General features: G+C 39.7%; 1 protein-coding gene across 2 annotated transcripts; it reads right to left on the bottom strand.

The window, feature by feature from the left end:
- Positions 1-125: 125 nt before the first annotated feature.
- LOC133953556 (collagen alpha-1(XVII) chain-like) lies at positions 126-22,001 on the bottom strand. Of its 2 annotated transcripts, XM_062387515.1 has the most exons (54): positions 21,873-22,001; positions 19,120-19,196; positions 17,627-18,079; positions 17,450-17,497; positions 17,313-17,366; positions 17,182-17,229; positions 16,926-17,066; positions 16,400-16,501; positions 15,696-15,767; positions 15,537-15,617; positions 15,366-15,416; positions 15,020-15,178; positions 14,799-14,879; positions 14,666-14,710; positions 13,998-14,120; positions 13,644-13,889; positions 13,504-13,542; positions 13,377-13,403; positions 13,253-13,279; positions 13,100-13,162; positions 12,893-12,997; positions 12,757-12,810; positions 12,519-12,572; positions 12,173-12,244; positions 10,806-10,868; positions 10,377-10,448; positions 10,202-10,228; positions 10,075-10,110; positions 9,342-9,377; positions 9,109-9,225; positions 8,891-9,007; positions 8,689-8,769; positions 8,533-8,583; positions 8,339-8,401; positions 8,199-8,249; positions 8,089-8,115; positions 7,923-8,000; positions 7,488-7,541; positions 7,304-7,324; positions 6,689-6,778; positions 6,436-6,567; positions 6,181-6,324; positions 5,990-6,085; positions 4,874-4,984; positions 4,734-4,799; positions 4,460-4,606; positions 4,251-4,379; positions 3,533-3,679; positions 2,830-2,976; positions 2,349-2,498; positions 2,100-2,249; positions 1,919-1,999; positions 725-778; positions 126-342 (listed from the first exon to the last, which is right to left on the bottom strand). In XM_062387515.1, exons 2-54 carry the CDS (start codon positions 19,184-19,186, stop codon positions 293-295), a joined length of 4,800 nt encoding a protein of 1,599 aa, XP_062243499.1. In that variant the 5' UTR covers positions 19,187-19,196; positions 21,873-22,001; the 3' UTR covers positions 126-292. The 2 variants fall into 2 exon arrangements, with proteins under 2 accessions (XP_062243499.1, XP_062243500.1); XM_062387516.1 differs by lacking the exon at positions 3,533-3,679.
- Positions 22,002-22,926: the final 925 nt, after the last annotated feature.

The following is a 22,926-nucleotide window of genomic DNA, read 5'->3' on the forward strand; positions in this document are numbered from 1 at the left end:
TGTGAAAATGTCCTATGCAATAAGAAAAAGGGAGTCCGCTCTATCAGTCACACACAAACAAAGATGTCACCTCACTGAATAATACCCCTCAATACAATCAGACAAATTCAAGATCATACAAAATCCCTGATTCCCAAATACAACTCTGAGCTGTAAAGCTTTATGGATACAAAAAATACAATCACGTCCCTTACAAAAATCCAACTGATAGGCTGCATCCAGTGCTTCAGTACATGTTCCCTCCTTATTCATACACAACTCTTAAAGGTCCATATGTCCAGAGACGCTGTTCTCAGATGCCAACGCTCCTCTTCCGTCTTTTGGTCATCAGTGAAAAATCTCCTGAAAAAACAAAACAACACAACCTGCTCACAACCATGGCTGTTTGCATGACAGCAAACCTTGCAGGGTGGCCGCTCTCTTCAAATGAACTAATCCAGGCTGACGTGATGTTAACTTGCTGCAATGGTCTGTCAGTGGCAGCTTTTCTCTTCAGACACATTTGATTGTTTTGAAGTAAAACCAACATGAGCAGAGACATGAAAACAAGATATTTTTAGCTGAATTGATCGATCTTTTAAAACTGATTTGATAGCAATTTGTTATCATACATGGCTATCACAGTGTATTGTGTCTGTAACTGAATTGGGTTAATTACAATTAGTGACCAATGATAAATAAGGCTATTTTCAGGCTCAAGACTGAATGTGAAATAATCACTGACCTCTGTCACCCTTTAGTCCTCTGGGTCCATGATGCCCAGGAGGACCATGTTCACCTGTGACCGGACAGACAGTCATTAGAAAGTGTTTTTACAGACGAACAACGGGAAAGATTCATGACAAACATGAAAATTACTCAAAGTTAATTCTTGATATGATTTTACTATTTTTTCCCTAACGATTTCAAGGTCATCTTGAGGTCTGAATTATTCGAACTGTGTTTTTTTCTAAATTAAATGTTAAGATATATGACCAATGTGAAAACAACTATGGCCCCATGATCTGCACTTAGTACCGGTCATATGGCTGCCCCAAACTGAAATCTGATAGAGGCTGATAGTTCCCCTCTCCTGTCAGTCGTATTTAAACTAAAGATTAAGAAGCATTTATTAGTCTCAAACACATGCACAGACATGCAAAGTCACACTCATACAGGTAGGGAAATTTAACCTCTGCTTTTGACCCATCTGGTGCAGGACATACAGAGCAGTGAGCGACCATGTACGGCGCTCGGGGAGCAGATGTTGGGGGAGTAAGGTGCCTTGCTCAGGGGCACTAGACAGGGTAGGTTCGTCTTTTGTTGTCTCTCCGTGGAGTCGAACCAGAGATGAACCAGAGACCTTCTCTACCCATGGTCCAAGTTTCTGCCACTAGACCACCGACTAGCAATTAATATGACAATGTTTTGAGAATTGAGAATCAAGAATTGAGAATTTTTTAAGTTTTTACACAATGTGCTTGAACAAGTAACAGTGTGTTTTAGCTCAAAGCTGTAGAAGTAACAGTGAACAAGTTACCTACACGTGCACCTTATTGGTTAAGGAACTGCGATGGATGTTGGACTTATAATTGGCCCCCCCATGTCAATTGTTTGCAGTTGTCTTTAGCTAGAATGGCACTATGGCTACAGACAGCACAGCTTTACTGGAGCAGCACAGTCAGTCAGGTTCATTTAAGAAAACAGAAACGAGATCTTCACACAGTCCTCTTCCTGTATTGCAACATTCATGTCAAGTGATTCAACAGTGGAGTATCACAAATCAGGTGTCAGTGTTAAATTCCCTATTTGTGTTTTTTCGCAGCACTGTTTCCTCATTGAACTGTGGTGGAGAGATTTACCTGACAGATAAACTGGGGAATATATTTCTATGACAGTACTGTGGATCTTCTATCAGATACAATTCTAATGGATGTACCTCTGTCTCCCTTGATGCCGGGAACTCCCATTTCCCCTTTCTGTCCTGGTCTCCCGGGATTTCCTACAATGGCTCCATGAGCTATGAATGACAAAGTTTTTTTAAATCCTCATTCTCACATTTTAAGCTACAATATGTTTCTTTTTAAATAAAATATGTGTATTGTTAAATTCTGCTTTACCTTTGATGTATTCCACCAAATCAGAGACGTTTGTATCAGAACCAAACAAGCGGCTGGAACCCGGTGGACCTGGAAGCCCAGGTGGTCCAGGTCGTCCGTGGATGACACGTTCATTGTGAGTGCGCTCGATTTCACGGGCCAGGCCATGCGCTGGGAGAATTAAGAGATAAGGTCATGAAAAGTTTACAGCTGAAATGTATATTGAAGTGTGGATCTGTCATTTGTTGAATAATATTGTAGCTCTCTCACATTTGATATATTCCAGCAGTTCTGTGGCATTTCCATATGTACCAGAAAATCCGCTGTATCCTGGTGGACCTGGGGGCCCGGCCGGTCCTGGAGGTCCTTGGACGATGCGACTGTTGTAGGTGCTCACAATATTGTGCAGCACACCATGAGCTGCAAACATGAGAAAACGGGATGATACGAGTGAAGCTACTTAATTTCCCTTCGGGATGAATAAAGTAATCTATCTATCTATCTTGTTGCTACTGGTTGAAGAAACTGGTTGAAGAAAATAAAGAAAATCTGACTGAAAAAGACAGGAAGACTTTGACGTGAGCAAAGATCTTGAGCAGCAAGGGACGTTTACAGTTTACGTTTTAAGAAGACAGTAATGTCAATGATTGTCTCAATGTCTGTTACTGCTGAGACTGTTACTATGTGGACTCCACCAGATCTGTAACAGATGTTCAGTCAGGGTTCGTGATCATAGAGCTCATCGACTTACATTTGAGATATTCAGCTAGACTCGCTACATTTTCACGGGAGCTGACCCACTGGCTTTGTCCAGGTATTCCTGGAGGTCCAGGTGGTCCTGGAAGTCCTTGGACAACACGCTCAGGGTCTCTCCGGAGATCACGGAGCAGACCATGGGCTGCATGTGAAGAACAGTAGCGTTCAGTATTATACTGTATATTAAGCATTAGCACTAATTCAAGAACTTAACCTAATGCTTTCTCTAGAATATCTACTTATCCTTGTCAGACTATCTATCTAGATACTAGATACTGGTGAAAATAGTGTGAAGTATTATCTGGTCAGGTCATGGCATAACTGCATTTTCCTTATTGTGCTCCAAGGGCTTGAAAATACAAGATAAACGTCTATAAACGCTGCCTTAATATCAGTCATTCAAGCATCCATAGAAGATACAGTTCATGACTCTCATCTTTCACACTTCTTGGGTCTGGTTTCTTTGTTTAAATGTGATTGTTAGAAAATGATGTGTGTACTTGTGTTACAATATGACAATCCCATGCTGCCATCTTGGCTAAATCTCTCTTGCAAGAGAGATAATGTATCTCTAGAGATGATCTGGTTGAATAAAGAGAACCAAAAGCTAAATAAAATACAATACATGGACCAAATAAGTAGGTATTGACAGATTCAAGCAGAATTCTATCATTGTTGACAAGGGTCTTGCCACCTACATTTGATGTAATCAGTTACTCGGACAGCTATACTGAAGAAGTCAGCAGTATCCAGTCTCCAGGCTCCAGTGCCAGGCACACCAGGCTCTCCCTTATGTCCTTTGGGTCCAGGAGGGCCTGGCTGACCAGGATGCCCAAACATGGCTTCTGGAGACAATATAATATAATATGACTTAATATGTGACTCTGAAGCCGACAGATCTATGAAGTGATAGTTATGGTATGACTTAATTACACATAACATCATGTTTTTGAATGGTTGTTAATCCAAGTGATTGAGGATCCATTTTTCTATAACCAAAGTCTACTATATGCAGGATTAAATTTCATGAAAATTATTATGTTCTTTGTATATTTTTAGCATATGTGCTCAATATGTGCTCTAACCTATACTCATGACCTTGAACCCATCTATGACCTGGAATTTAGCTTACGCTAAAGAGACACAAGTTGCCTTAAATCTGAAATTGTTATGACCAACAAGTCAGTATGAGAGATACTAAATGAATGCATTAGAGGCATACTGTTTTTGGTCATTAAAAAAAGGAATATAAGGCCTGTGGTGGTGCTTTTTTTGGAAAACACTCTGGAGCGAACCACTTCTGTGTCCATAGCTGTTGGAGTAATAAAAAAGGCTTTTCTCCGATAGGATAAGGAGACTTACAAAATCTGAAGCGTCTCTTGGGTGAGACAGTATGTTTTAGAGGTTTAAACTTACTCTTGAAATGTTCTTGTTGTTCTGTTGTGATTGAATCTCTGTCATATGAGACCAGTCCTTGCATTGGACCAGGGGGGCCCTCAGGTCCAGGGGGACCAGGGGGGCCTGGTAAGCCTTTGAAGGCGACACCTTTGGAACAAATAGACAACAATTTTGTGTGGGATTATTTTTTCTTGTTATTTAAAAATCAAGTTTTCTGTCAGACTCACTTTGCATGTAGTCACGAATGTCTGAGCTGATGTGGTTGCCAAATCCTGGTGGGCCAGGTGGTCCTGCTTGTCCAGGTGGTCCTTGTAGACCAGGGACACCAGGTGGACCAGCAGGCCCTTGAGAGCCCACATTTGATTGATACCCAGCTTGTTAGACAAAGAAAAATGAACATATGTTAGACTAAGACAGGTATTAGATCCGCATTAAGTATTTAAGAAACACATTGTGTCAGTCAGGATTTGAATAGAATCAAAATATTGTTGTGTCTCGTACTTGATAACAAGTGTCCAGGAGGTCCAGGGGGTCCAGGTGGTCCAGGAACACCTCCCAATCCCCTCTCTGGTGACAGACAAGACCCACAATCTCAACAGTTTACATATTAAATAGGTAACCTAGGTTATTCTGTAACTCACCATTCATGAGACTGAGCACTTGTTCAGCCACCTGCTGGGTGTTCAATATCTGTCCACCAGATGGTCCTGGTGGACCGGCTGGACCAGCAACATATCTCCTCACATCCTCCCCTGACACAAATAATTCACGGTGTTAGCATTTGCTCTCATTAAAAAATAACTGGTAAAAAGATGTCCCTGTCTGTTATTGGCTATTTCCCCACATGTTGATATTTTGCTATTTTCTTTCACAGGTTGACATAATTTCCCTAACACAGGTCTCTTTTTTTTCAAGACAAGCATTGCAGGTTAAAAATCCATCCAATCAGTATACAAAATGATGAAGAAGATATTCTCTGAAGGTTAGGATCTCAAAGGGATAGTTCACTGAAAAATGTAAATTCACTCATTATCTACTCACCACTTTGCCAATGGAGGGATTGGTGACGTTTATTTATTAGACCAGTACAATTGTCTTTCAATAATCCAATACAATTGAAATGATCGGTGACCTAGACTTGAGACGTAATAAAATAACAGAAAAAAATTAACAAGCCTGTGGTGTCATCCAATTGTCCACAAGCCCTGACATTCAAATTTGACTCCAAACAAGGTCATTTACACCAAGTTTTTAGTCTGTAGGTCAGCTGATATTTTCTAACACGGTGCATTCACGGAACGCTTTTAGGCTTAAAAAACTTTGTGTAAATGACCTGTTTCAAGTCAAATATAAATGTCTGGGCCCGTGGACACTTAGATGACACTACACGAGCAGTATGGAGGCATGTCGTGTTTTTTTTTGTGTTTTATTACTTCTGAAGTCTCGGTTAATTCCATTGTATTGGATGATGAACTTGAAATGGTTACCCCTGAGAAGCCAGAAGTGCTCACCCACCCCTCCATCTGCATAGTGGTGAGTAGATAATGAGCACATTTTTATTTTAGTGAACTATCCCTTTAAAATCTAAATTACCTTGAGATTATGTTGTATATAATTTCGCATTGTACAAAATAACATTGAACTGAATTGAAGTGAATTGTATAATTTTTTGTTCCATTTACAATGGCGTTTCTCTTTCGCAAACTATGCCACATTTTAGAAATGTGGGGATCTGATCAACATCTCAAGAAACTTACGTTGTAAAAGATTGATGATGTCATTAATAGATACGGTGCCAGGTGGACCTGGAGGACCCGGAGGGCCAGGAGTCCGATCATACCCTCTACCTGAACCTGAATACAGAAGGGTGCAGGTTATAAAACTACTGTTGTTATTAAATGAGTTGATACATTGAGATAATAGTTGCAACATTATTGTGTAATCCTACCCTGGATGTAAGCGATGACTCGGTTGGCAACATCGTCCACCAGCCCATTCCCTGTGGCCTCTGTAGTCCCTGGGCCTCCCGGAGGTCCAGGAGGCCCGGGAGGTCCAGGTGGTCCAACAGACCCATCATATCCTATAACTGAACCTGAGGAAAGTAGGTAAAGGTCATGCTGAGGGTGAAAAACTGTAATGAAAACAGTTGATCCTACAATTGAATCACTGTAACATTTGTGTAATATTGTGTAATTGATCATACTCTGGATGTAGGCTACGACTCGATTGGTCACATCATCCACAAGCACGTCCCCTGTGTTCACTTGGGCTCCCGGAGCACCAGGAGGCCCAGGAGGTCCAGGAGGTCCAGCCAGATACTCCCTGATGGCACCATCTGCATGTCAAGACCACATCCTCTCAAGCTGTTGAATTGACTTTGGTTTTTCATTATTTCTTCCTTATGTGGTGTGATATACTCTAACCAAAGTAAATAGAGGCACAGGGGTACAGCTTACTCTGAAGGTACTCTGAGATATACTGGCCCACATCAGCTGGTCCTGGCCTACTTTCATCTCTTCCACTCGTGACAGGACTGAATGAACCACCTGGTTTAAAGACACAGAGTCCCAAATCAAATCTCATGTACGTACATCTAGAAAAGACTCTAAAAATAGTTTTAAAATATTTTCAAAGATTTATTCTGTTATTATGATTGAAAACTATTGGAAAATTACAACCTGACAAAGCTGCAACAACCTGGGCTGAATTGTGAAAGCAATGCATATGTACATTAAGCTTTCTCTGTCATAAGTGATAAGTGAACATTAACACTTCATTAGTTAATTCTAAATTGTTTAATTTTTTTCAAATATCTGTTATAATATATAAGTTGAAAAAGTCAATACTAAAACTCTCAAGATTACATTTACAGAAATGTTCCCCTTACTGCTTGTGAATTGGGACAGCTGGCATTTTGATTTGGCAAATATAGCTCTATCTGTGTGGTTGTTAGGGTTAGGGTTGAATTGGTCAGTTAAAGTGTCCGGAAGCACAGGACTATTTAAAGAATGCATTTCAGACATGATCTTGATACTTGATTTCATATCATAAGGTATTTAGTATGGTCTTACCTCCAGGGATACCTGCATCACCTGCAAGGGAGATACAAATACATATAGATTATTAAGAATTTATTGACATGTTTAAAGGGGGCAGAGAGCAACATTTTTTTAATACAATCATTAACTGTAGCTTAATCCTGTGTAACAACACATTTTAACCTGTATGTAAAAGATTACTTGATTCCAGGTTTACCTTGAGGTCCTGGTGGTCCCTGAGGCCCCATAGGTCCAATTGGACCTGGGTAACCTGATGTGAAACCAAAACAGTGGTGAGCATGTGTTGAAAGTTCTGTCTGACAATGGAAATATCTTCCTGTAAACTAACAAATTCTGATGAGGACAACAAGATAAAAATTGACTGAAAGGTGAGGACCACATTTAGCATGTGAATCTTTTGCTAAAATGTTGTGAACAATCACACAACTATCCATCAACAAGAACATGATAAATAAAGCACATAAAACATCAGTCAAAGTATAATGTCATGAAAGGCAAACAGCAAGGGTTCAAGGGTCGCCTGCCATCTCCTTCCACTGCACAATAATTTGCCGAAATAGAAATTGACATTTTAGTACGTCTGTCAACGATTTTTATAAAAATGTATCGAATCTAAATGTTGTTCACTTACCAACACCTGCTGCCCCTGTTAGACCTGGTGGACCTGCTTGACCTGGTTGACCTGGTAGACCTGGTTGACCTGGTTCACCTGGAACAATCAAAATAACATTACGTTGCATATGATGTCTGTCATTCATAAACACTGTAACTCATTCGACAGTTTTCAATTTTCTCACCTTGGTAACCTTGTGGTCCTCTCTCACCTAAGAAGTTATGATAAGATAAATGTAAATTTCAAAAATGTTCTACATTCATACACAGTTTAAGAAAAAACTATTGAAACTACCTGATGGGCCCTTTGCACCAGGGGGTCCTGGTGGCCCAGCAAAGAAGGTCTCTGAGGCAAAAGAATGAAAAATGCAGTATGAAGTATGTCACTGGTGTTGTCAATCTACAGTAAATCTAAAAAGAGTTTCCCTCACAAACCTGAAGTAGGCACAAAGCTGCCAGGTTCTCCTCTCGGTCCTGGGGGTCCAGGATAGCCATCACCTGTAAGGACAGCAACATCATTACTCAGCACCGTATAATGAGAAAGATAAATTATTTAATGTATTGTACATATGACTCAGTTTTGTGTGAAAACACTTATATTTTCTTGGTACATTGAAAACTGCTTTTACCTGGCTGTCCTGGAGGACCTCTGCGTCCTGGAGGACCTTGTTTAGTCTCACCTAGAAAAAGTAACAGTAACATTCCATAACAATTAATGGGATCTAAGTACATATAACAATTGCTTGACAACACCATTGTTATCTATCAAATATCTTCCAGCATACCAGCAGGACCATGAGGACCAGATGGTCCAGGAGGACCTGGGGGTCCTGGTGGACCGGGCAAACCTGCCACTGAGGAAAGTCCTGTCAGAAATAAAAAGATAGAGGATGTTTCCGCATGTATTACTACCTCACACAGTATGATCTTGATACTAGTACCACATGGCAATAAACGAGGTGATTCAAGAAATAGAGAGGTACTTACCAGTACGGGTGGCACTGAAAGTTTCTGAATTTGTGACGCTGATGCCCGGCTCGCCAGGTTTTCCTTGCTCTCCCTTCGGTCCCCTTTCTCCTGCCTCCCCTTGTGTACCCTTAGAGCCTAAATGATTGAGTCAAGGTCAAATTATAATGATCCTCACATTCATCAAATAAATTAAGAATACTAAGCTGCTTTATACATGTTAGGAATTTGGAATTTACCAGGTTGTCCTGGGACACCAGCAGGCCCAATGGGACCAGACAAACCAGGGGATCCAGCAGGGCCTACAGGCCCAGCTGGCCCTGGAGGTCCAGGGATGGCCACAGTGTCAGAGCCAACTGGGAACAACATAGAAAGAGACAATTGGCCACTTATAGTACAGTACCTAAAACTAAGTGCCTACACAGTACACCTAATCTGCGCATTTAAAATAGTACAATACTGCAGTTCTTACTTGGAGTGATGACTTTACCAGATGAACCGGGTGCACCTGCAAGATAACATTATATTATACTGTGTTGTGAAGCTTCACATCAGATATGAAGCAGTCGGTAGATTACATAGTATTTATTAGAGCGTTTTAGTTTTAAATGATCTTATAATGCCTTCAATTAAAGAGTATAAACATTAAGGCTGTAGTCAAAGAAAAGTTTATTTCCATTCACAGGATTAGCACTAACTGTTCAGATGTAGATCTCATATAGCAACCTTAAAAACAGCATGGCATGAAATAATTGAATCAACGACCTCAGACTTAAAACATCACAAACGGAGTTTCATAAACTTACTTTTACAGAATGGCTTTTAACTAATTGTTTTTAAACTATCATTTGTTTGTTACTCATCTTTGACTTTTGCCATTACTTTGAACTCTTTTCAGATTAAATGATATTGCAATGTTTTTACTTGCTGCCGTTGACTTTTACTTTATTATTTGCTTGTGTTGGAATTGAATGACATTATATTATTTTGCTTGTTGTCTTTACTTTTTAGTTTTTAGTTGTCCTCTTTGTAAAGCACTTTTATCCACAGTTTAGATAAAGTGTTAATGGACATAAATGTACAGCCGCAGTGATTTATTTTCACTGAAGATTCATTATTTTTAGCTTTGAACATTGTGTGAGTGTTTTCGTTATTTTATCTAAACTTTCAGTCGTAGAAGATGATAGAAGATAATGAGGCAATACCTTGAGCACCAGGTTGGCCTGGGTTCCCGGCGATGCCTGTGGCAATGGATAGGAAAACACATCTATAAATATATTTTTGCTAATCTAAAAGAAGAGTAAAAGCATTGATTTCAATATATTCTCATACCTCGGGGTCCTTGAATCCCAGGGATGCCTGGAGAAAAAACACACTGATTTAATTTCAGTGCAACCTCTTAATAAATAAACTACCTGAAATTCCTCAGGCAATAATTGATAAACACAATTCATTACATTGCAATTGATTATGAATGCTGCCCTAGCTGGATAGAGCTTTATGGTACCTTGGGGTCCACTATCTCCAGGAGGTCCAGCTGGTCCTCTGACTCCAGGAGGTCCTATTGAACCTCTCTCACCTGCAATTTAAAGACCGACTCTAGTTAACTGGATATAACGACAACCACGTGTTTACAAGTTTAATCTCTCTCTGTCCTGAGTAACTCTCTGACCTCTCTCATTGGATCCTTTCTTAAATGGACAGTCAAATATAATTTCATGTTGTTTTCCAAGCTGAAAACTTCTCTTATTAATGACAAATCCATCTACCCTAGCTCTTACAGCATGCAGTCATACCAATTTACATTACAATGTCAGTAGTTTTCCAAGCACATAACTCTTATGGCATCATGATCGACATAGTTATATCCCCATCATCAAAAATGTTTAATTTATCAAATTTCATATTTTGCACGACTCTGAAGCTCTCTCCTCACCTGTAATCCCATTAGTCCCCTTTGGTCCACCAGAACCTTGTGGTCCAGGTGGTCCTGGTTCACCTTTAAATCATGCAAACATAAAAAATCATCCAAAATTAGAACCTTTTCTTTTACTGTTAACATTTTCGAGGTTTTGTAACTTAAATCTTTAAAAAAATTCACTAGAATTATGTAGTATTATTGCACATTTTAATAAATAAACTTACACAACCATACAACTTAAAGAATAATAATCAAACATCCTTCTCCATTATGTGACTCATATTATGAGTCACTTATGAGACTCATAAGTCAGTAAACTGACTCAGTAATCCCTTTCACATGAATATCTGTGTAGAGTTTGATAACATTTACCACATTAGCAAAAGTGATAATATTAATGCGTGTTAGTATTGTTTGTATTGTATACCTGATTGAAACTAGAGTTTATCATGTAACAGTCATCATGGCTAACATAAATAAAGGACAACAAATATATATAAAAAAACAACAACATTATAATATAAAAAAAAGGAAAAGAAGCCTGTTCACAACTTTCATATTTAATGGCTGCTGTGATAGCAACTTTTTCATTCCTGTTTCTTGGTGAAAGCCAGTGGCCAGAGGCATTATGTTTTCAAGTTGTCCATCCTTCCATCTTGTGAACGCAACATCTCAACACCTTGAAGAAATTTCTTTATATTTGGCTCAAAAGTCAGTTGCACTCCACAATTAACTGATCCGATTTTGGTGGTTATAGGTCAGAGTAGGGCTGCTCGATTATGGAAAATCGCGAATAAATTCGATTAATTGCACAGCCCTAGGTCAGAGGTCAAGATCACTGGTCACAGTGACCTCATGTTGTTGTGAACGTTGTATAGGAAGACCCATAGGGAATTTCAAATTTGGCACAAACATTCACTCTGACTTACAGATGACCTGGTTCGAATTTGGACGTCAAAGGTCAATGTCAATGTGATCTCATCACAATATGTTGTTTTAAGATTTCCTCAGGAGTCGCACAAATTTGACACAACTGTTACTTTGGTGTCAGAGATTAACTGATAAGATTGGGTTGGTCAAATTTCAAAGGTCAAAGGTCCAAATTCAAAGGTCACAGTGACGATGGCCTCAAATAACATGTTTTTGGTCTCTTGAACATGACATTTCAAGTGTGCCTTTTGGGCATTCTTCAAATTTGGTTTGTTTTCAGTTTTCACTTGGACTGAAAATGATATGATTAGATGTCATTATCAAAGGTCAAAGGTCACAGTGACCTCATGTGAGTCTGGAAATTTGTTTATTTAGACATGAACATGTATAAACTGCTGTAAATGTCAAGGCATAAAAGCACATTTCATTCATGTCGTGCAGGACTGACACACCTGCTGATCCACGTGATCCCCGCTCTCCCTGCTCTCCTTTGGTTCCTGGCGTCCCCGGACTTCCTCTGTCAGCTGCAATAATGGAGGTCAATAGTTTCATTGAGTCATCAAATTTGTCCTTAACTGACAAAGGCCAACATTACTAATCTTTTGTTAATACAATAGTTAACAAACTGTGCTCTGCAAAAACACAACAACCTCATCATTTCAATGAAGTTTGGCAAGTTTCCTACACATTGTTTATCTCTTCACTTTTTATCTATTTTTTCACAACTTTGAAAATTTGTGTTTTTTAGCTTATATGAGGATCTTTTGTTTGAAAACAAGATAAAGCTTGAAAAGGTACCCTTTGCTCCTGGCGCTCCTGGTTCACCCTGGTAACCCTTTGGTCCATGATCACCTGCAGACACATCATACACAAATCTCATACACTGCTGTCATCAGTGAAAAATAAACTGAGGCCCTGTGTTCTCCCGTGTCACCTAAATCAAATAAGGAAAATGTGGAGGCCGTGGATTTTAGGCATTAAAAGAATCTGTATGATCTGCTCTGATCTATAATTTCATCATGACCTTTGACCTTACCTTTCGGCCCCATGGGTCCAGCAGCACCAGCAGGACCTGGGCGTCCTGGCTCACCTTGAGATCAGAACCAAATTTCATTCTCAAATGCTGAAAATCCAGTAATTTTTCAACTTGTGTGACACAAAACATTTTCAACCTTGGTCTCCTTTCACTCCAAAACCAGATGGGCCCGTCTCTCCGCGAGGTCCCATCTGTCCCTCACGGCCCCTCGGTCCTAATTGTCCCTCGGGACCTGGTTCACCTGGACACAAAGAAAGAGAAAATTTGCCCCTTTCTTACACTTTGCAAATTGTCTCCACTCAATCTAAACAAGTAATGGAAAATGACTGAAGCTGAACATTACCTGCACTTCCCTTAGGTCCCCTGGGCCCTTCCAGTCCTGGGTGACCATTCTGCCCTTGATTACCTGAAGAAATAAGATACATGGGAGCAGGCAGTGAGTTATGACTTTGTCATCACTGTGAATGAAAAACTCAAGCAGATTTCTCAGTCTTACCTGGCGGACCAGAGAAACCGCCATCGCCTGCAAAACATAGATTTTAGTGTACAGTCTCCAGTTTACAGAGGTTTATTATTGTATCACAAACTTCAGAGGTTTTACTTTTATGAAACTACCTCACCTTTTTGTCCTTGTGCCCCTGGGTCACCTGTAAAGAAACGGCCAGACTTACAGTTTCATGATTGTCAACTGTCTACAACCTCTCAACATATCAGTTTCTAAATGTTCTATAATTTTTGTAAATGTACCTTTGGTCCCTGGCTCTCCTCTCTCTCCTTTAAGTGTTTCTAAAGGTAGAAGAAAAAGGGATGATCAATACATACATGTCCAGGAGGTGGTTTCACTGGTTGGCTTTGATCTAACTTCTTTCATTTCTATTTAGTCTTACCTCGTACAGCATCCTTTTGGAGCTCAGCCCTGATCAGCTGCTGAACAGTTATCTGCAGTTCAGTGCTGTCCTGTCTCTGTGTGCTCGTTGAGTCTCCTCCTCTTCCCAGCCCAACATTTGCTTGATCCAGTGGATTGATCATGTTGATGCCATTGGGGTCCGACACGCGACTGGACTGGGCTGGGGCGTTGCCAGTGATGGCTTCCAAGGCATCGACGCGGTTCTTTAAGCGTTTCACCTCTTCACCTGTAAAATACGAGAGAAGATGGTGAATGTTTTGAGATCTCCTCTGCTGACCCTGATGAAGGCAGACACCTGCTGCTCGAGAAAAATGGGGGAGTTTTCCTGTCCTACCTAAAGCGATGAGTCCAAAGAGGAGTCCGAGGAGGAGGAGCAGGCTGAGCAGGAGGCCTAGCAGCCACTTCCACCAACTGCACCCGGAGTAGAAGCCAAAACCTGATTCATCTTTTCGGAACTCTGAAAAACAAAAAAAAACAAAAGAGACAAGTAAGAAGACTGGACTTGATGCATAAAAGCAGCAGATTCATAAAGCATGAGAGTGTGGGGTCAATCCTCTCATCTTGAACCTTCTATTCGTGCTGAATACCTTAAAGGCCAGTGTGTAAGATTTAGGTGCAAGGGATCTATTTGCACAATTAAATACAAAATAATCATAGTGATGTCAAACTAAATTGTAAGAATTGTTGTTTTCTTTACCCTAGAGTAGGCACTTTATATTCAAATATTTTATATTTACATCAGCAACGGGATAAACTTAACACCTTTTGCGTTTCTTTTACAACTGAAAGATTACACAGGTTCCCACTCATCTTTGGAAGGGGAGAGAGAGGTGAGAGGTGAAGGGAGAGAGGTGAAGGGCTGCAAATAATTAACATATCTCAAACTCAGTTCTTCTCATGCGATCTGACCAGTTTTAGACAACATTTTGAAAAAATATTTGCTGGTAGGATTTGTGACAATAGTTGGTAGAAAAGACAAACATAAAAAGTGGGGCAGTGTACCTGCATAGGTGGCTTTGTCTTTTGTGGCAACCCTCAGGCCAGAAGCTTTGAGAATTAAAACAGCAATTATTACAAACAAGGAGTGTACTGTGTATGACGTCGATTCAAATCAACAGAATTAGTTAAATCTCACCTTTAGTGTCTGCTCCTTCTAACTCTGTGCTGGCTGATAGCTTCTGTTTCTCTCTCTTCAGTGAGTCGTCAGGGTAGGTCACTATAAGACAGTTATCAATTATCCAACACAACCTTTATATTATATTATAGTTGCCGCAGAATAGCAACTAGGATGTATATCAATGTAAGTATAAGCAGCAGCAGTATTTGAGCAGTAGTACTTTGTAGTTTACTGTTTACCAAAAGTACTAGCAGAAGTAGGAGCAGACATGAACTGCTTCGCCGTGACTTTGGTCGCGACCAGCCTCTGTGACTCCATCTTGATGGGAGTGTTCTCCTTCTCTAACAGAACAAAATCTTTTCCTGGGGAATTGTCAGCAGAGGGACTTCTTGGTCTCACTGTGAGAGACAAACAACACCAAATTAAAATCTTTGAGTGACTTAATGAAAATGAACCATCACCCACTGTTGGTTTAACAGAAATCAGTCCCAAGTTGAACTCTATTGGCCTCTATATGTATTTTATCCTCCAGTTCATCTGTCTAATCTGGCTTTTATTTTAAATAATTTTGAAATTGTTGCTCACCTGTGTTTGGGCTTACTCCAAGGCCGGACAGATTTTTGTGCACACCATAAACTGTGAAGTGACAAAAATACATCTTCAAAAAGTACAAAATAGTTATATTTGTCTACTTTAATTTTGATGCTCCAAACCACATTTAAACCTGATTTTCTTGTATATATGGTTGCGCTTTACCTATTGGAGAGATTCCTCCAGCTGGAGAGAGAAGAGTTGGGCTGGTACTGGTCAGATTATTCTGGACACCGTACACTGGAGCTGAGACAGAGATAAATGGAGCTGTCAGTGAGAGTTGAGGACGTGAAACCCCTGGAGACAGTGATGGATGAGGCTCACCTGCGCTGCTGGCAGAGAGGCCACTGCTCACATAGGGAGAGCTGAGAGTCATGTTGTTCTGAAGTCCTGGACCTGGACACAGCACAACACAACACAACACAATGCATCACAATACAACACAACACAACCTTATTTGATTTATTTATTCAACAATCTTAGCTGGCAAAGAAACTTAATTAAAATATTTATATATATGAAAAATGTATTTTGCACAACAATAAAGATCAACATCTTTTGATCCCATTTGATGAATTCGTTGATTTTTTGTGTTGGAGATATTGTATATCATATATGTATATACATTCATATTTGTATATCTTTACATATTCATGTTTAAACTACATGTACTACATTTTTTATTTACTGTTTATATAACCAAGAAAGCCTCAAAGACTTTCAAATCATCTTTCCTATAGTGTGTAAATATCTATGAACTGCATATGGAGATTATAGTTGTTGCTTATATGAATAAAATCTTTATTTTTATTACAGTTTATATAACAACAATAATAGCTGTTATTGTTATTATTGTCATTATCATTAATACTATATAAGTTATTATCAGAATAAAACACACCACACATTTGGCATGCAATAGTTAACGAGTTAGATACAATATTGCAATATGTTATAAAACCCTTATTTGTAAAAAATGCCTCAGGAAACAGAAAACCAGTTAGTATTACTGGTTGTATTTTACGGACCTGACTGGTAAAGAGGGGAGGAGATGGACAGGTTGTTGTGGTTTGTGTTGTAAGTGTAGTTACTGCTCACACCTCCAGGCCAATTGCTGTCATAGGGGAGGTCTAAAAAGGACAAATGAATATGTCAGACAAACCCATACAAATTATACAAATTATGAAATGCTGTGCAGAGTTAATGTAGCCGTCCATAAACATACTCAGTTTCAGTTACAACTGTGGTGTCGAATTGCAAATCTGCTAACATTATTAGAAGAAATAAGAGAACAGGCATTTTTCAGAAGTATCTTCTTTTCTGTTGACCACTGAGTGGGAAGCGTCTCTGAAACTATAATCTGTGTTGTTGAAGAAGAGGTGAGAACTTCTCATTTACAGCAAAGGTATTCCATTCATTCTCATTTTCACTGATTCAGCGCTGCTCTGAACACTTAGCCCTCCAGACAGTATCACAGATCCCCAGACCAAAGGTGGAATATATGAATTAAAACCACTTTTTCACATGAAGGACACGAGCGCTGAATGACTTAACCTTTGCTGGAGCTCTCAGACATGCTCCTGGCCTCCACACGGGCCTTCCTCGGGATGGGCAGAGTGTTGTTGGGGGACTGAGTGGGGCTGGTGCTGGTGGAGTTTCCTCTCAGCAGACGCTTCACATCATCCAGCTCCGTCCCTGCTCAGCACATTTACATTTGAACTCAAGTTACAAACTGGTTTTAGTTGATGATTACAGTTAATGTATAGCATTAGATATATCTATATATATGGATGTGCTAATTCATACTCACAACGTGCTGGTGGAGAAGCACTCTGAAGTCTGGCTCTGATCTCACTCTCTTAATAATGACAACATGGTTAGTAAATAATCTCATGTATGTAAGTGACATGTATTGATTACATGCTCTCCTTCATGGTTTACCTCTGCTCTGAGTTCTCCCCCTGGTGGCAGACCTTGAAGTTGCATTTGATGTGCCTGCAAGAAATTCATTAACGATACACTTTGTACTTCCATTGCACATTCCAGAGAATAATCTGAGATTGTATGTTAACACTGACCGTAGTCTTTCCTGGTGTACTCTGGAGAAGAGTTTGTGCTTGAACTTTCTGAAACACAAAAGCCTTCACTTTAAACTTTCTTCTCCAAATCCTGCAACATGTTGCTGCTGACACCTCTTACACACTCCAATCAATATTGTGAAAATATAACAGTGATCAGATTGACCAATAACTAACCATCAAACACATCTGGGAGAGCTGCTGCCAAGCTCCTCTTCTGTTTTGGAGAATAAGTGACTGCAGAGGAAGACCCTTTCTTTGCTTCACCGTATCCACCTGAACTGTAGCTTGTCTTTATCCCTGTAGATACAGCACCTTGACCCCCCTCCTTTTTTCCATCTCTGCCATCAACGATAAAACCAGAGGACATGCCAGAGGACCCCCCTCCATCAGCACTGAGCCCTGCCCCGGAGGACCCCCCTCCAGCAGCCCTGAACCCTTCCCCAGAGCCCCAAGAGGCTGCAGAGCCCTCAGCAGAGGATGCTGCTACATTAGTGATGCCTCCGGTGCCGTTGTTTGCTCCTGAACCACCAGAGCGGCTGGATGTTACCACAAATGAGTTGCTTGTGCCACTGGAGCCTCCTGTTGCAGCTCTTCCACCTGATCCACCCGAGCTCACAAAAAGATCTCCTTGGGGGAAAAAGAAAAACATATTTAAAAATGGAACTCCTACGTTTTTTACATCTCTGAAAGACATATCCTATCATGTCCCTCGTCAAATACTCGGATGGCTGATATCCAATTAAACTAACAGACAGAACTGTCACTGTTATTGCTTGACCTTTGGAAATTTTTAATTATTATTATCAAATAACATTCCTGAGATAAGAGTGCACTCGCCGGGTTCTGTGCCTGAGCATGCCCAATTCCTCTGCACCATGAAATCCCTGCTCTCTTAGATGAGACTGATTTATGATAGGTACCTATAACACAGCTGGTGCTGGTGCTGGAGCTGCCCAGAATCATGATCCCTCAGGTCTAAAACCTGATAAGCTGCCATCCCAGGACTTTAAAGTTGCGATCACTGTTTGACCACCAGGAAGCAGAAGAGCAACCACCAAAAACAGCACTGATGCGTCTAGTTGATCTGGTTAATGGGAGTCGAAAAAAGTTTATTCCAGGAGACACAGACAAACACAGCCTTTCTACTAAAAATGGCTGCAAGGTGCTTCTCGAACATTACTGATCAGAGCTGTGAGACTGATCTGAGAAGCCAAGAAGCCAGAACACCTTGCCGAACATATAGATGATCAAAAGCTCAATGGATTTGAAGGAATGTCGGTCGATAATTCTCACACAACCTATCTCCACATTACAGATCAGTTATTTTAGACATTGTCAATGACAGGATATTAGTTGCAGCTTTAATCCTGGGAAGGGAACAGATATTGTGTATGACCATTTTTTTTAAATGTATTCATTAAATAAAAATGTATCATCTTACTTTATGTACACTGGTGTTCTTAAATCTTCTGTCATGTCACGTTTAAAGATTTGTTTCAATGTTGGAAGTTTTTACTTTTTTTTCTACAAGAGACGGTGGGTGGTTAGTTGCTTTTGTCAACAACGTACTACAAAACTTGAATGCATACAAGTTAAAGGTGAATACATCCCTGTACTACCAGTTTCTGTGTAAAGCCAGCCACAGTTGAACACTTTTCACATGTTACCTTTGCTCCCTGCTCCAGCTCCACCTCCACCATAGCTGACAGTCTTGACTGGAGTGAACTTGTCCATCGAGTGCTATCTGTTGCAAAAACAAAAACACAGCATATATAGTTTGTGAGTAAAAGTTGTAATACTTTGTTAAATATGAAAGACTAAAGCTGGAGGCTCATCACACTGAACTGGAATGTTAATACACCTCAAGGCAGGATCTGCACATATTCCTTTTGAGCAAGTCATATTTTTCTGGGGTCGGGTTTCTTTCCTTTGTAGTCAAGTCGCTTGTGGAAAGGGCTCTTTGGAGTCCGACATGCCACTGACTGGAAGGGCTTACTGAAACACTGTATAGAAGTTCCATGAGGTCATTGTTCACTTGATGGATGTGGCATTGCTTTTGACAAAAAGAGACCCACAATATGGACGCATATTACAAAAGAATCTGGGCTGAAAGAGATCTGAGGTTTCAGTCATAGCTGGAGGTAATGACATTAAATCTTTGTCCACCTGCCGCACAGGCAGCAACAGGTCGTTCACTTCTGTGGAAATTGACATGTACAGACTCACTCAGCGCACAGGCAAAAGCTCACATAGTCATTTTGATCATTTTGATCATTTTAAATGTGAATGCAAAAAATGTTGAATGAATCAGCCAGTTTTCAAGTCACTGTAAAAATGTGTTTGTCGCTTTATAAATGGAATATATTTGAAATGATTGCAAGTACTGTCTGCTACGGTATCATTTTACAACTGATGGGAATCAGAGTCTCAAGTCTCCAAATGGAGCTTGAAGAAAATCTCATGGGCTAATTGTTTTTCTTCTGAAAATCGAGAAACCACATTGGTCAGGAGGATTCAGGTCCACGTGGTTGTTTTCTCTGAGAAAAGCAACATGCCTGTGGAAATAAAAACTTTAACTCCAAATAAAATCTCGACAAAAAACATTGCAGATTATAAAACATCACTGCTACCTCTCTAAAGTAATGTGATGATTTAACACACGCCGCACACACGCACACACACACACACACACACACACACACACACACACACCCACAAACACACACACAGAAACTTTCCCCTCAGAAAAAAACTCATTAGAAGTAAAGAGTAACAGTATTTCAGGCTAATCCACCCTGGGGGATTGCTGCTGTATTCTTATTGGAGTGATCATTGTGATCCTTTTCAACCAAACCACTTTTTGACTCTTTCATCTTGTATTACTGTTACACTGCATTCTAGTATTGAGCAGTATTTTCCCATATGTCAACAAAGAGAAAGTCCTCTCTTCATCCGATGTAAGGTTTGGCAACAACTGGAATTTTGGTGTGCATCAATGTATGTCTGTTGAGATTTGGGTAATATGTGAGTGGTAAATGGTAGGTTTGGCTGCGTATGAGGTTCCAGCTTCAGCCTACTAGAGTTAGTTAAATATAAAAACATAGATATTCGAAAATGGTAGGAGAGGTTGAAGTCAAACAAGTAATAATAAAATGAAATACTAACTATACAAATGAACCTATATGCAGTCAGCTTTTTCCCTGCTAATCTGTTCACTAAGGACTGCAATGCACTATTTTCCATTGCTGTCTTATTTTATATAAAATTAATCCATATATCATGGTGATTACAGCCTAGTTTCCAAATAGAGTCAGTTTTGTATTATGTACTTATGCCAGTTATATTTGCCTATCTAGGCCATCAAGCTTTTATGTAAAAGAACAGTGCATTTGATTTCACAAATTTATTTGAAGTGGATAATACGCTGCTATTAAATTATCATCTAATTATCTAGAGTTCAATAGGAGTGTTTTTTTTTTTTCAAGCTCACCATCTGGCATCAGCAAGCTTCTTAAAATCCAGAGATACATAGTTATAAAACTAAAATATAGACTCATTCATAATTTTTAAAAAGTGTTTCCGTCAAAAGCAACAGTTTCAGGTGTCTTGCTGTCTCTTGGGAAATATTCAAGGTCAAGGTAGCAAAATCAGAATGTAGCTGAGGGCAATTTCACCCAGAAACATTACCTCCACCAGACCACCTGAACAGCCTGAAGCATAGTGCGTAGTGAAAACCAGATAAATAGAGTTCAGCCCACATTTTTACATTAGGATTTCACAGTATATATTAACATACCTTTCTCAACTTGCTTTGTTAGAGCAAAGAGTCTAGACTGAGCAGACAGTAAGTTATATGCCTGACAATAAAGGTTCTTTTTATGTTCCACACTTTCAGGTACAGTATCAATATATCTTGCTACTAACTCTGCAAGCTCCCAGCACCTAGTTTATCGTCTAAGTTCTTGTGTTCAACTATTTGTTGACACTTCCCAATGTCCCCATTATATATGATATTACGATACTAGAATGCAAATATAAATGTACCTTAAAGATGATCAGGGTGTATAGTATCTTTTTTTAGAACCTCACAACTTGTATTAGTTAATTATACCAATTTGCTCCCTTTGTATGATCAATCAAGTTGATCCTGACCTATGAATTCCACAGAGTTGTGAACACTTCTGCTCTTTTCACTGTGTGCATGTGAGCAGCTAATGATATACAACCTGTACGTCTCTCAGCAGAGCAATAAACTTTGATGCAGTCCTCTACTATTATCATAGTTCTATCTGTTATTTGTGACTATAACAGTATATTTTAAAGCAGGAGACAGGTGTTTTGAGTAAGTGCTCAGATGTCCAGCGACGACCTGAAAACCAGATTTTGAAATATTACTGAGGTTAATTTCAGTTTTACTTACCTTTTACCACATTTATGCAAACATAATCCCGTCCCCGCTTTATGCCCCTATCAGAAGAAATAATCGAACTGTCCTGTTCTGTATATCTCCGTGCATAAAGTCCAGGTGCTGAAGGGATACACTGTGCCGTGCGATGGACTTACATGTGCCTGCAGAGTTTATGTATTAGCTTTGTCTGATTCATAGCTTCAGTCGACAAGTTCCAACAAGGTAGAGGGGGCCGTTACTGCAGCCTGTGACTTGCACTCTGTTAGCGCAGGAATAATAGCCCTGGGCTCAGTGAATGACAGCGGGAATCATAAAGATAGTGTACCTTTAAACAAAGTGATGCGCTCCTGTATTACTAATGACTTATGTTGCTTCTGTCATCAAAGAATAGAGACTTATATGCTTTGTGAGTCTAAGTGACCTTGAATCTGAAATGCTTTTTTTAAAATACCTGAATATCAATGAAAAAGAAAGAAGAAAAACATACCTGAAGCGCAGACAAAGAACTGTCTCTCAGTGGTTCTGCTGTGAGTTGTGAGGGGGATTCAGCAGCGGCTTCTCATGCATTCAAATATTCACTTGCTTTTTTGAATGAGTCAAACAACGGCAATAGCAAACTGTTGTAACATTTTGAATTCTGCATATAAATTAGATAAAAACAATACTTCTCTGTAGAAGAATTGACTGTGTTCTTTCTGTATAATGTTCTTTGTTGTTGTTGTACTATAGATGCTTTGAGACAGATCTGTGTTTTCTCTCAGTGCAGCTGAAAAACACGTTCTGCAGCATCATAAGTGCATATTTCCAGAAGTTAAAAAATATATGTTTAGTTTTATCCTCCCAGAGTTTGAGATTGTGCGACTAACATTAGATCAGAACAGAGAAAACAGAACACAGTACCAAGTGATGTCCCCATGATGTCATTCTTACATTGACTCACACTGATTTCCTGGAGACTTACCATAACTGTAACCATTACTATTACTTGCATAACCCTAACCCTTTCCCTAACCTAAACATACATTTAAGACATGTCTTCACCTTCCCTTAATGATCATGGCTGTAA

Source organism: Platichthys flesus, chromosome 5 (assembly GCF_949316205.1).
Source record: "Platichthys flesus chromosome 5, fPlaFle2.1, whole genome shotgun sequence".
In the NCBI taxonomy this organism is placed as follows: Eukaryota; Metazoa; Chordata; class Actinopteri; order Pleuronectiformes; family Pleuronectidae; genus Platichthys; species Platichthys flesus.